General features: G+C 41.7%; 1 protein-coding gene across 3 annotated transcripts in view; it reads right to left on the minus strand.

Annotated features, from left to right (window-relative positions):
• Positions 1-12,376, minus strand: part of LOC113012371 (pleckstrin homology domain-containing family G member 3-like) — a 30,457-nt gene that overhangs the window by 12,379 nt on the left and 5,702 nt on the right. For all 3 annotated transcript variants that reach the window (XM_026152519.1, XM_026152517.1, XM_026152518.1), the window contains exon 3: positions 1,416-1,957. In XM_026152519.1, coding sequence (XP_026008304.1) covers positions 1,416-1,957 — 542 coding nt within the window. The remainder of the gene's footprint in view (positions 1-1,415; positions 1,958-12,376) is intronic.

Below are 12,376 nucleotides of genomic sequence, written 5' to 3' on the forward strand. Positions count from 1 at the left end.
TGTTCTGGACAAGTGTTGGGAATATATCTGGCTAAGCGAAACCAGCCGGGGTCAAACAGCTGTTCTAAAAATGATCTCATGAAAGGACAGAGTGATGGCTTTAAGAGTCAGAGAGATAAATGGCAAGATAAAAAGCAAGGATGTCCATGTGTAACAGCTGCGTGTCAGTATGAGGCAAGAGCTTTGATTTAGCATGAAATTAAACAATGCCAAAAGAAGTGTTATGGGCCCGTCGAATCCAAGGCTTTGAGTAAGAATAGGATTAAAAAAAAAAAGTAAGTGAAGCAATACTGTAATCATGGAATGACTATTTTCCCACGCTATAGCCCGACATCTCTTTTCACATGTGTGTTATTTCTTCTGTTGGTGCAAAGATAGAGATATTTGTGTTGGCTGGGGAGGCCTGACACTTCAGACTAGGCTAGATCTTGCAGCAGAGTCTGTCTCACTGACTCTGCTCCTGTCAACTGAAAGAGTTTAAGGTCCTGGAAGTGTTTGTCGAGAGCACGTCATTATTTAAGCTACAGCAGGGGCAGCACTCCCTCCCACAGTAAATGCAAGACGCCAGACACAGTCTGGCGCAAAGTGAGGAGGTGCTAACTGTTTTACTGCCATTCAGTGTCAGAAATGGCTCACCTGTTAAAGGCATTACAGTCCGTGCAGTGACACGGTAACACACTGCTCCTGTTTTTTGTGTTTTTTTCCCCACCCAGGACAAACTGAGAACTGGGGAGATTTCTGTCGGGAAGCTGTTTCCAGACTACAAAGGTAGAAAGAGTGATAAGACGTAAGTGGCCTGCTGAGTGGTAAAATCATCCCTGGCTCATTTTCCACGCTTCACATCTTTGAGATGAGGTTTCCACTATCTTTAACCAAGATCACAGAGCCCAAGATTCCTGCTGCCATGAAAGACCTGCACTGTTTCCCACTCTGACTCCACATATGAGCATACTACATAATCCCAGGCTGTAGGCTGTAAGCCTTCACTGCACTGTAAATATACAGAATAGTTTATACAAAACACTAAAACTCGACCATAAACTGTTTAACGGTCCTCCTTTCTATGAACTAGAAATCTCTAAACAAAGCCTTCAGCCGCCAGATGTCTGGCACATTTTTTGTCAACTGGCTGATTTGTTTGGAAAAGAGGAAAATCAGAATGGATCCTGTTCAAGTACCAGACCTATTTGTAGGGAACACAGTAGGCATTATTTGCTTTCAACAGCCACTGATTCAGTTGTCTGTGTTTTGGTTCCTGGCTGCTCTAAAAGGTGATGCAGACATGAGGTCATAGCTGCTTGTTAATCCAAATCAAATATGAGCTTTAAGCTCAGATGATTTAGTGGCTATAATTTAAAATCGTTGGCTCAATCTGAATACTTGGCTTAAGGGGAAAAACCCTGACATCCACTCACCTCTACGATGCTGCGCAGATCCTTGACGTACATGCGCTCCGTCTCCATGATCTCCATGACAACCCGGTCCACATAGGTCAGCTTTGGGTTGGGCGCCATGGCATCCGCGACGACAGGCGAACAGGGGATGTGAAGTATTTCACCAGTCGCTTTCCTGTTGGCCGTGCCGTTGTTGTTATTCCACTGGCTGGTGATCAACCTGGCCTCCAGCTGTTCCTGCCAGCGATGTCTAGAACCTGAAAGGGTGGGACTCTGGTTCCCAGCCTGCTCTCTGGTGCCTTCAGCTGGGCTCAGCTCCAAATCTATGTCCTCTTCACTTGGAATAGGCGGTGTGGTGGAGGAAGGAAGGACTGCTGTGCTCCCGAAAAGACTGTGACTATCACGGGATGAACCAGAGGACAGGGAGGACACCAGGCTCACTGGACGTTCACCCTCTCCATCCAGTGGCTCCATGCATACCTGGTTGCAATAGTATGGACCCAAATCGAGGCCTCCCTGGACATGGTCACTGTTGGAGAGGGGTGAGGACAACTGAGGAGATTCTGGAACAGGTGAGAGAAACATTGACATAAATTTGAGAAATTTAAAAAAGTAAAACCTATAAGCAAAAAGCAGACAATGTCAAAAATTAAAAGGGTCTTCATCTATAATGTATGCTCGATTATTATTATTTTGGTTAAGGGACATTGGAATATTCTAATGTGCAACTTTTTGCCTTTATTGATAGGATTCTAACATTTTCATGCATTTAGATGCATGGACTCTGCCCTGTAACCAACCGTTTACTGTTGGCTCCTGCTTGTCTTACAGCTCAAGCTATAATACAGTTAAATCTATGATATAGCCACAACTATGTGAAACCACTATGGTAAGTCTGTTTAGCAGTGCAGTGTAAATGCAGAGTAATTATTAGCACAAGAACAATGGCTCCATAAACATACTTCAATACACTGTAAGTGTATATGGCTTCCCCGCAATGCTCCTGCAATAGATGGCATTTTTCCATTGTAGGCGTGCACCGTTTTCTTATTTTGATAGTTTATAATCAATCTACAGAAACAAGCCTTCTGCTTCTCTTTTCTGCAGTTCAGTAACAAGTACCTGGTCTTTAGTATGCATTAGCTTGAATTTAGCTCATTATTGTAGAGCTATGCAGACACACCGGGGTAAAAAGGGAAATAAAAACAGTGATGCCACCCACAACAGCATAGGCCTTATAGGGATTCAATGCAGCTACTAATGGCTGTACAGCATCGATATTCCTCATTAGTCGTTATATTTCGCCTTCTCATACATGCAGCCATAAAAACGCTGTTTCAGTAACAGACATTCATGACAATTACCTTAGACAATATGTCACAAAACAGATCATCATAAAGGAAGTGAATAAAGAAGGATCCAACTGCATGAGTCCCATTTTTGGACAATGTCAGATAAAAGTAAATCAATGAATGTTTAAGTAACACTGAACAGACTACTATCCAAGAATCAATACATAACTCTGTTTCCACTCCCAGACTAAGACAGGAGTGGCTTACAGTAAAAGGCCTCACTCAGATCATTACTGACACGGCCCAATTACAACGCCACATATTATATGAAAAGCCCAGCCGTTTCCTCGCTCTCCGGACTATTGAAGACTGAACTTTGGAAAAACAGTGAGGGGAAAAACTCATGAGAAAAAAAAAAAAAGGGGGGGGGGGGGGGGGGGTAAGGGGACCAGGAGCTTTGTTTATGCATCTTTATAGAACCATGACTGAATTTAAGAGAACTGGAATCCATATTCAGTTTCACATTCTTCCTGGCCAGATGGGGAATTTTCCTCACAAACGTTTCCTAAACATATGAAATCATAGCAGGGTGAGAATGGCCACTGTGCAGAGAGCTCCATTTCCTTAAATATTTAGAGAGTAAAGAGGTCAAAACAGTTTGCCAAGCTAAAGAAACACAGCTTTGTCAAGCAGTTCAACTCCAGACTAATAAACGGAAATCTACGGAGGCAAATCATCAAGTGATAATTAATGTCTTAGGTCATACTGCGTGTGGATGGAGAGCATAATATGGTGCCGATACAACCCACCCAAAAAAAGCCACTTATGTCACGAGCTTGAAAATTTCTTTCTGTTCTACATGAGTGATGACAAGCTTCAACTTGCATATCTCCATCAGTAGATGTGCAACAACAGATGCAAGATAATCCCAAGGTTTTAGAAACAAAAATATGTTGCAACCATGCTGATTCACCTTTCCTGACTTCACTTATTTCCCAGCACAGAACATGAAACCGTTTAAGAAATAATATTAAGCAAGTCAAACGTTTCATCTCAGAGCATGGGAAGAACATAAAGTTAGTGATTTATGAAGTGATGTGCACTGGATGGGTTTCACTTGAAAAGTCAAGCCACCTTTGGTTTATTCAGACACACACACACACACAGACGCGCCTCTTTTGCATCTTGAAACTTTCCATGACTCAGTAGTGAGCTCATGTTGTTCATACTACATCTACAATCTGCACCAAGCCTTCCCACTGACACCGTTCCCATGCAAAACCTCACTGGGAGAAACAGATGGGCTGGCAAGCACGAGGTGACCGCTAGAGAAAGCTCTGTTTACGCTCTGTGACAAATCACAGGGTTGATGGTGTAAGGGGAGTGTAGTGGTGAGCTATTACACTCAATACACTGCTATGAATTAGGCATCTGCTTCCTTTGCTGCTTCTGTCGGTACTTTTGGTTTTGAGCCTTGCTCTGTGAGGCATGTGAAACTCCCTTCCTCTTTCCATTTCTTCCTCCCACCCAATATCCCTCTATAATAAAGCTTCTCTGTAGCAGGCTGCAAACACTGCCAAGTTAAGAGGAAGAGGAACAACACAATGTGAACTAAAGATGGGCTAAAACCCAACTCTTTTGCACAACCACAGTGACAAAACAAAACATGCATGAGTAAACTGCATTATAAGGTAAACAGCGGCATTGTAAGAATACTCTGGATTTATCTGCAGATTGGAGCGTGCACACTTGAGATCAGAAGGAGCTCAGCTTTGATTGACCACTTCAGAGATTGTACAAGCAGGAACTATCAGTAGGTGATACCACTTACCACATGTTTTAGGTTAAAACTGGAGGACCAAACACCACCTATGCTGAAAGAGGCTGAGCAGAGGAATGTAAATGACCTGCTGATCTAAGATAAGCCCAATGTGTACTCCTGTGTGACTCAGTGCAAAATGTTTCCAGTCAGCCTGTCACAAAGATGACAAAAGCCAAGCCAGTGTAGTCTGCATCCTCTGTAACATTTCCATTTACATCATCTCTCCCTCCATATATCCTAAGTAATAAGAAAAACCATCATGCAGACAGTGCAAAAGGAGAGTGTCTGGTCTTGCTTGGTGCCACATAGTCTCTTCAGCATGTGCAAATATTTATTACTAATCTCTGAGGGATCCGTAGCCACAGTGGCAAAGCCGTTCCCATTACTGTGGCACTCTGTTGTCAGATGTGGAGCGCTTTACAAGTGTCTGCCATTTAAATTAAGCCTTTTAAAGAATAAATACACAAGATTTCAATTAAAGAAACAACATTACACATGTACTGCAAACAGATCAAAGCATCCATACTGTGCAGTGTTTTAGATGAGTATTTGGTTCAGGCCCAAATGTCAGTGATGTTTTGGCAACACCTGCAGGGAAAAATCATTAAATAGAAACCACCACAGCAGAGGCTGCGAGCACTAGTTTAAATAGATGCTTTCTAAAAAACGGTTAACTAGCTAAGGTAGACAAGCATGACATTTACACTTTCGAATATTTTTGCGTACCAGCTCGATTTTTAAGTGCAAGTTTTAAACATCAGGGAGGAAGTGTCAGGAAAACGCAGTAAATGTGGATCTCCAAGGTGGGCCAAGTTCCATTTCTGATAAAACCTTCATGAGAATACATTCATAACCATTTCAGCGATCCTGTTAAGAAAGCCAGAACCAATTTCATTGAGAGAGGTAATAATATACTGTATATTAAAGTGGAAAGTGTCACAGAGACGCACCATGTGTAAATAAGGAGCAGATCAAAGGGTTGCATCCATTTTTAACATCGGTGATGCATGCAAGCCGAGATCAATTTTCCTTTTTAGCCACACATTACAAACTTGACACCCTGTCTACCTATAATGTATAATTAGCATATCTGCATTCATTTACAGTCTTCATTTCCTGTCTCTTCATTTTAAACAACTCAGTGGACAGACCTGTTAAACCACAGATTATACAGAATGCTGGTGGGGAATGTTAAGTATAAGGGAGCTTAAGTGTATGGTCCAGAAAAAAATTATTGCAGCCAAGCCACAAGTGTAATTTTGCCATTCACACGCCACAGTTTCACAAAGTGTTCTACCTCAGCTACAGCACAACACTCTCCTTTGTTTCAGCTGAGCATCAATGCAGCTGGTGCCTTACTGAGATAAACATTAACCAAGTCAAGGCTAGAGTTTGAGATAGTGTAGTATTTGGACTACATTTCAAAAAGTCTCTTAACCTCAACAAGCCAAAGAGTCGAGACTGTGCAATTCTTAATGGATTAAAATAGGTCAGACTCTTGTAGCCTAAAATGGAAAAAAGCTAACCCCTCATTGTAATTCTTTAAATTCCAGCTTCTTGCCTGTTAAGCTGAGGTTAACGTTTACAGACAAAGGTGTTTTAATGCTACAAGCATGACTTCCCTTTTTCCCTCTGCCTCTTTGAATCCTCTGCAGTGGACAATTGAATGCAGTTCAACTGTGTCTTAATACAATCTGTAACAAGGGAGGTATTCCTTAAACTTAAAAAGCTGCAGCTCAAATAATGAGACATTTGAAGACAATCCTTCCTCAAACTTAATGGTATATTTTCAGTCTCGCCATTACTGAAAAGAGACAGCATTCGCTTACAGAGGCGCTCTGTGTCTAATCAGTCTACAACTAAAGAAGTCTGTTTCCATTTCAGCCCAAGCTTATCAGACAGTTAACAAATGCACAGTTCATAAACTCATCTGCCTCTGACATTAGGATGATATGAGTGACATGCAGTCCCTAATAGGATGATGTGAGGGTTGAAGGGAAACACTGAAATGAAAACCTCTGCACCTGGTTATTAACTTTCTAAAAGGCTGTCATAGACAAGATCACCTCAGTCTCAAGCTTCATCTGTCAGAAGCTGCTACTGTATAGGGAACAATGAGTTCCTCCATATATACACACTTGTATAAAACATTTACCAGTCTCTGTCAAAGACACATACAAAGTACAGATGTTACTGTCGGTATGATGCTCTCGCAGTGAGCTCTGCAGACATGATCGGGCATATCTCAGTACATTTTTTTCCCCCATGTAAATATTATCACCTTCTCTGTTAACATAAGCCACAGCATGCCACAATGACGTAAGTTAATAGTTACACAACCCAGTGATGATGAGACTCACATTTATCCATCAGTTCATGCAAACCAGCATGATACCCATGCAAATTCTAGCCCAGAGAGGCTCTGGTTTTTATTTCTGGGACACCTAAAACTACCCTCTGTCCATGTACCCGGCATATCTAATCTGTCTGGACTCAACAACACAGGAAGAACCAAACTCTTTGTAAAGGTTGCATTGCACAATGCAATGTCTGCTTGACTTGAAATATGAGGAAACCAAAGTCTGAAGAAGATTACAGAGCAGGTTACAAACTGCACCATGGAAAATATTACAAGCAGCAAGAAGTCTACAATTATTTGTAACCTAGTTTAATTGTGTTTGACAAATGCTTACACAGCCAAATTCAAGACACTTTTTTTTTTAAAAATTCAAATATTTGAATGCTTACCGTATAGACGTGTTGAAGCCAGTAAGAGCCACAGAGCAAAGTCCAATTTTTCAATAAAATCAACATTTCCTATCTCCTCTTCAGTCCCTCAACTCCTATGACGACACTTTCAGTATGACAAATGAGGACGCGTCTTGTGTTTAAAGAATAGATGACTCCCAAAGAGACACACCTGTATGACTACTTTAGCTGAAGTTAAAAGAATCCCCCAAGTGTAGCTAACGTTGTTAATGTGTCCCTGAAAATAAAGAGTTTGCGCTAAAGTCCCTCCTGCGCTACTCACTCTGACTTGTGGCCTTTTGTTTTCTAAGCAAATCAGGAGAAAAGAAACAGGAACACAGCCTGTTTTCCACATGCAAATGCTTATTTGAAAGCAAAAAGAAGCACTTAGCATTAGAAAAGCATCTTTCTTTTACCATTTGAAAATTGATAAAATACTACACACACGGACCACTATGAAACACCTCAGCTCCTCTAAATGTTTCCTTTCTGGGGACACTGTCATTTGCATGAGTACCTTTACTGGGATTAGAAAAGCACTGTGGATAACCATCCAAAAGAAAAAGCGAGTCCCTGCCTGCTCCATTACCAAACTTTGCTTGGACGCTCCTGCCTGATTCATAATGACTCATGTATTAAATGACAATAAATTGAACACAGCAGACAATGAATCATCTCTAAAGTCACCTTGTGCTATTTCTACAGCCTTATCAGGAACCGGATGAGTGATGGTGATAAAGCTGCCGTCCTGTGAATAACTCTGTTTCTCTGGTACCAGCCTCTGTCTCGCAGTTGTTAACATTACGTCTGACAACTTAGGACAATTAAGTGATACTAACCTGAGACACAAGTAAGGGAAATTTAACTTGTTGAATAAAGGGTTTGTTTTAGTCATTTATAAAGAACCTGGCAGTTTAAAGCAATGCAGTAACTATGTTTTTATTATCACTTTCATTTGCCAAGTTATAACATGCTAGGAAAAGCAGAGTTCCTAATGGGCTCATTAATGAATTCACTATCAAGCAAAGAACACAATTAGCAGTTTGTATTCACGTACATACCATAAAGAAAACAAAGCTTTTTTTCCATAATCTGGCTGCACTCACCCTAATCAATGTTCTTATTGCTTTAGAGATTTAGGTATTATTACTTAATTCTTAACTAAAAGAAAAGAAAACAAGTTTGTAACTCAGTCATATCAGAAGCAGCCAATTTCATTGTACACAGTCTATATAAGTTTCAACTTGTCTGAAGTGTGAATAAAGCAGGAAACTGCACCCATGAGCACAACTGGTCCATGTACTGTAGCAGCAACGAGTCTGTTTTACTTTAACTGTCAGAAATATAAGAATCATTAGATTATTATTATTAGATTATTGCAGATTGATATTGCTTAAAGAGGCCTTTAATACTTAGTGCTTGTGAGAGGCACTAAAATGTATGTAGGATATGCAGAGGAAGTGAAGATTAGCATACTTGATTTTACATCAACTCCTTTCTTGTTGCTGTGCAACAAAAACAGAAAAACAAAGTTGCCATCAAGCGATAATCTACCTAAAAATCAAAGCTAAACACATCAATATTAATGTCTAAAAGCAAGACTAAAGCCTGCACAAGAACAAAGCTTAAAGGACAGAAGCTGACAAAAAAAACACCGTAATCTCCTTCAGACCAGGTTAGGTTTATAGTCTAAATTACCATGGCATTGTATCCTGATAAAAACCCCTAGTTAAAAACAGGTTACCTCACCAACTACAAATCCTTTTTCCATAGCGGAGGCCTCAGCTCTAGACTACTGCTAATCTGCTAACTGATTCTTCAGAGCCACGAGAACAGTGTGTGTGGCCATGTTTCACTCAGGAGATAAGAGGAACTCTTGCTTCTCCCTACATCTCAATAAAACCCTTCCGCCACTCAAGATCCACTCCGAGCTTCCTCGTCCAACACCCCTTCACAACCTCTGGCAATGAAGTCCTTCCCCCAGTGGCAGCTGGGAGACAGGGAGGGAGTCTTACACAGATTTCCTTGGGAAAAACTCCTCCCCACCTGGCCCCGGTGAATGGCTGCCCCACAGGAGGATGTGAGGGTGCCTCAGAGGATTAGGCCTGGAGTCTTCACAGACCATTATCAAACAGCATGAGTCAGAACAGAGGTGATTAGACACTGAAACCAATGGCCTGGTTTGATTTCGTATTCCCTGACAGAAAAAATAAAAAAGGTCACGTCAAAGGTTTCCTGCTGTAAGCAGTCCTTCATATGATTTGATTAACACCGCCTCACACGGAACTTTTAATGTTGCGTTAATAATTAGCCTGAAGGTCGGTAAATAACCCGCAGTGAACAACATAGGCCGAATACACATACACAAGCTGAACCTGCATTCCTCACTGGCAGCCAAGGTCAAACTGTTGTACTGAGGAGTTTTAGGGGGGAATTCTGGTGTTCAAAAGTGAAACTAAAAGTCTCCCATTTACTGTCTGTAACATGAAACATTAAGATACATCTGTATTATTTTGACTTTATCAGAATTAAACTGACATTTCAGCACTGGAGATGTCTTAAAGAGTGAAAAGGATAAAACCTGTCAGAAAAACAAAACAATCTTCTAAAACTCCTCTGTGCTCGACGCAGGCTCTTAAAGGATCCAGCCGTGCCAGCTGACCTCAGTGCATAGGCATGAGATGATCCACTTAAGAAACTCCTCCATCAACAAGCCCCCCCACCTCCAAGACCTCTTCAGGCACACACACACACACACCTCTGGATCCACTCAAATCATTTCCTCTGGACAACACACACTTCTGGGCCCCTGAGGTGTGAGCCCATTGTAAACTTTACCACCAGTTTGACAATCTACAGCCAAACTGCTGTCCTGTTAGCGCCCAGCTGCCGAGTCCACGCGGGCTTGTGTCGGCACAGCTGTGTGCGGCGTGGAGAAGAGAGGTCAGAGGGGAACCGTTCGTTTACTTCACATGAAGCAGTTTATCACATGCAGTGTTATAAAGGGTGTGGTGGTGTTTTTTCTTGGCATTTAGGCCCCAGTAAAGTTGTGTTACTTTGCACTCAAATAAAGAATCTTGTTACGACACCAAGTTCTCCGTCTTTGTGTAGATCACTAAATACGACACGAGCAAAGGTTTTCTCATGCTAAGAGTTTTTTAAAAAGTCCTTCACTACATTTATTACATAAAGTCTTTTACAATAACATTACAGCATAGCTTGATGTCTGCAGGGTGATTAGAATATTATATATAAAATGGCTTTTAGATTGTCAACTGACTGTAAAGTGCAGAAAGGAAGTTGATGGAGGGTTTTATAGATTCAAATGAGATTCATAGAGGCCATCTAACTGGAACAAGCACTGCTGAGAACCTTTAGCTGATGTGGGTAATCCACTGAAAGAGCTCTATAGAAGGGGTGCCAATGTGAGAGGATGTAAAATAATTTATTCTGAAAGAAAGTCTTGTAAGGAGCAAAAAAACAAAAACAATTCTCTATAAATTAGTTTGCATTGTATATAATTGATTTGCACAGATATATGCAACATTTGTGCTGACATACAGGACGAGGAGCTGTCTGGGATTTCAGTCTGAGTTCAAATCGATGCAGAACAGAGTTGTGGCAGGCTCACCTGAGACTCCATGTGATTTCCGCTACAGACAATTAGGTAGAGAAAGAGTTCCAGTCCAGGAGCTCCATTAACAAGCCCACTCAGAGATGTAGCCATCCCTGCCATCATCTATGTCCACAACCCTATGCCCACTGGTCTGGAAAAGCTGCAGTGAATGGAGATGATCCATCCGTCCCCCTAGAACCCCTTTAAAGCTGTACATTCTGCACACACAGCTACATTCCTGCTTGGGGTTAAGTAGGTCACGGGGAACCCTTATCTTTGAGAGAGTCATTTCATGCAGCCTCAGGCCTGTTAATGCCTGGATGAACCTTGTCACAGATTAGACACATATTTTTCTTTTTTTGAAATGTCAGAATATATGGATTACACCTGTCCTCGGGCTACAGGGGTTGCAACTGTGCAGTTTCACATTCTAACGCAGTAATGAAAAGGTACATTTTTACAAAAATGATTAGGGGTACATATAAGTTACCCTACATCCTTAAATTTGTCTGGGGGAGGAAAAAAAAAGCACCTTGGTTGATCATTATTATGTGCATGGCCTCTATCCAAAACCTGCAAGTGGCAATAAAAACGCCCTCTTTTCACTTCAAAATCCTCTGACCTTTTAGAGACACCAGAGCTGGACTGTAACCACAGCCTTTTTATTGTTTACCTTGAAGAGACAGGTCTTCCTTTCACCACATGCATTCCTCCAGCCTGTTAACCACATCCAATCATCACCTTCCACAGCAAGCACATTACCAGCTGCCCTGCCCCTTAATCACCATCCATCCATCCACACAGCAGGGGGGCAGGTCAGTCACACTTTAACTCCAGCTGAAAAGGATTTAACCACAAGTGGGCTTTACTGCCAGGATGATTATGTACAAGTCACATGGGCTATAAAAAAAACAAAAAATGTGAGGACATTTACTTGGTGCAGAGTGACATTTTGAGGAAACAGACACATAATTCATGGAGGGCGGCACATGTCTCCTTCTCGCCAAAGCTGAATCAGTGGAATAGGCGTGGGGGGGGAAAGGCCACCATTTATGCATTGGTAGTCTTCAGCAACAGTGAAAATCCAGCACCAAATGTGTTCAGTAGAGGAGAGAGGTGTGGGGGTGGTGGAGGACTGAAGGACAGAGCAGGCAGATACAAAGAGGCCCTATGTCTATGTTGTGGCTCTGTGACTAAAGATAATGAACACTAAAATAATATGTAATTTGAGTGGTCCCCAGTATATAAGGTCAGCACTACTGGCTAGACTACCCATCTTGGCTGCCTGAGACACATTCAGGTTTGATGTGCAAGTGTTCAGGGGTTTCAGCTGTATGAAGGGGGTTGGCCAAGATCCACATCCACACAAAGAGGCTCTCTACCAGCCAGGAGTGTAGGAGGAGAGTTCATTGCTCTCTCAGCTGTGCCTCTCAAAGCCTCTACATTTCCTCTATTCTTCTATTTCCAGCATTTTACATTCACCTCAGCTGTACTGCTGTGTTAT

Source organism: Astatotilapia calliptera, chromosome 19, assembly GCF_900246225.1.
Source record: "Astatotilapia calliptera chromosome 19, fAstCal1.2, whole genome shotgun sequence".
Classification (NCBI taxonomy): domain Eukaryota; kingdom Metazoa; phylum Chordata; class Actinopteri; order Cichliformes; family Cichlidae; genus Astatotilapia; species Astatotilapia calliptera.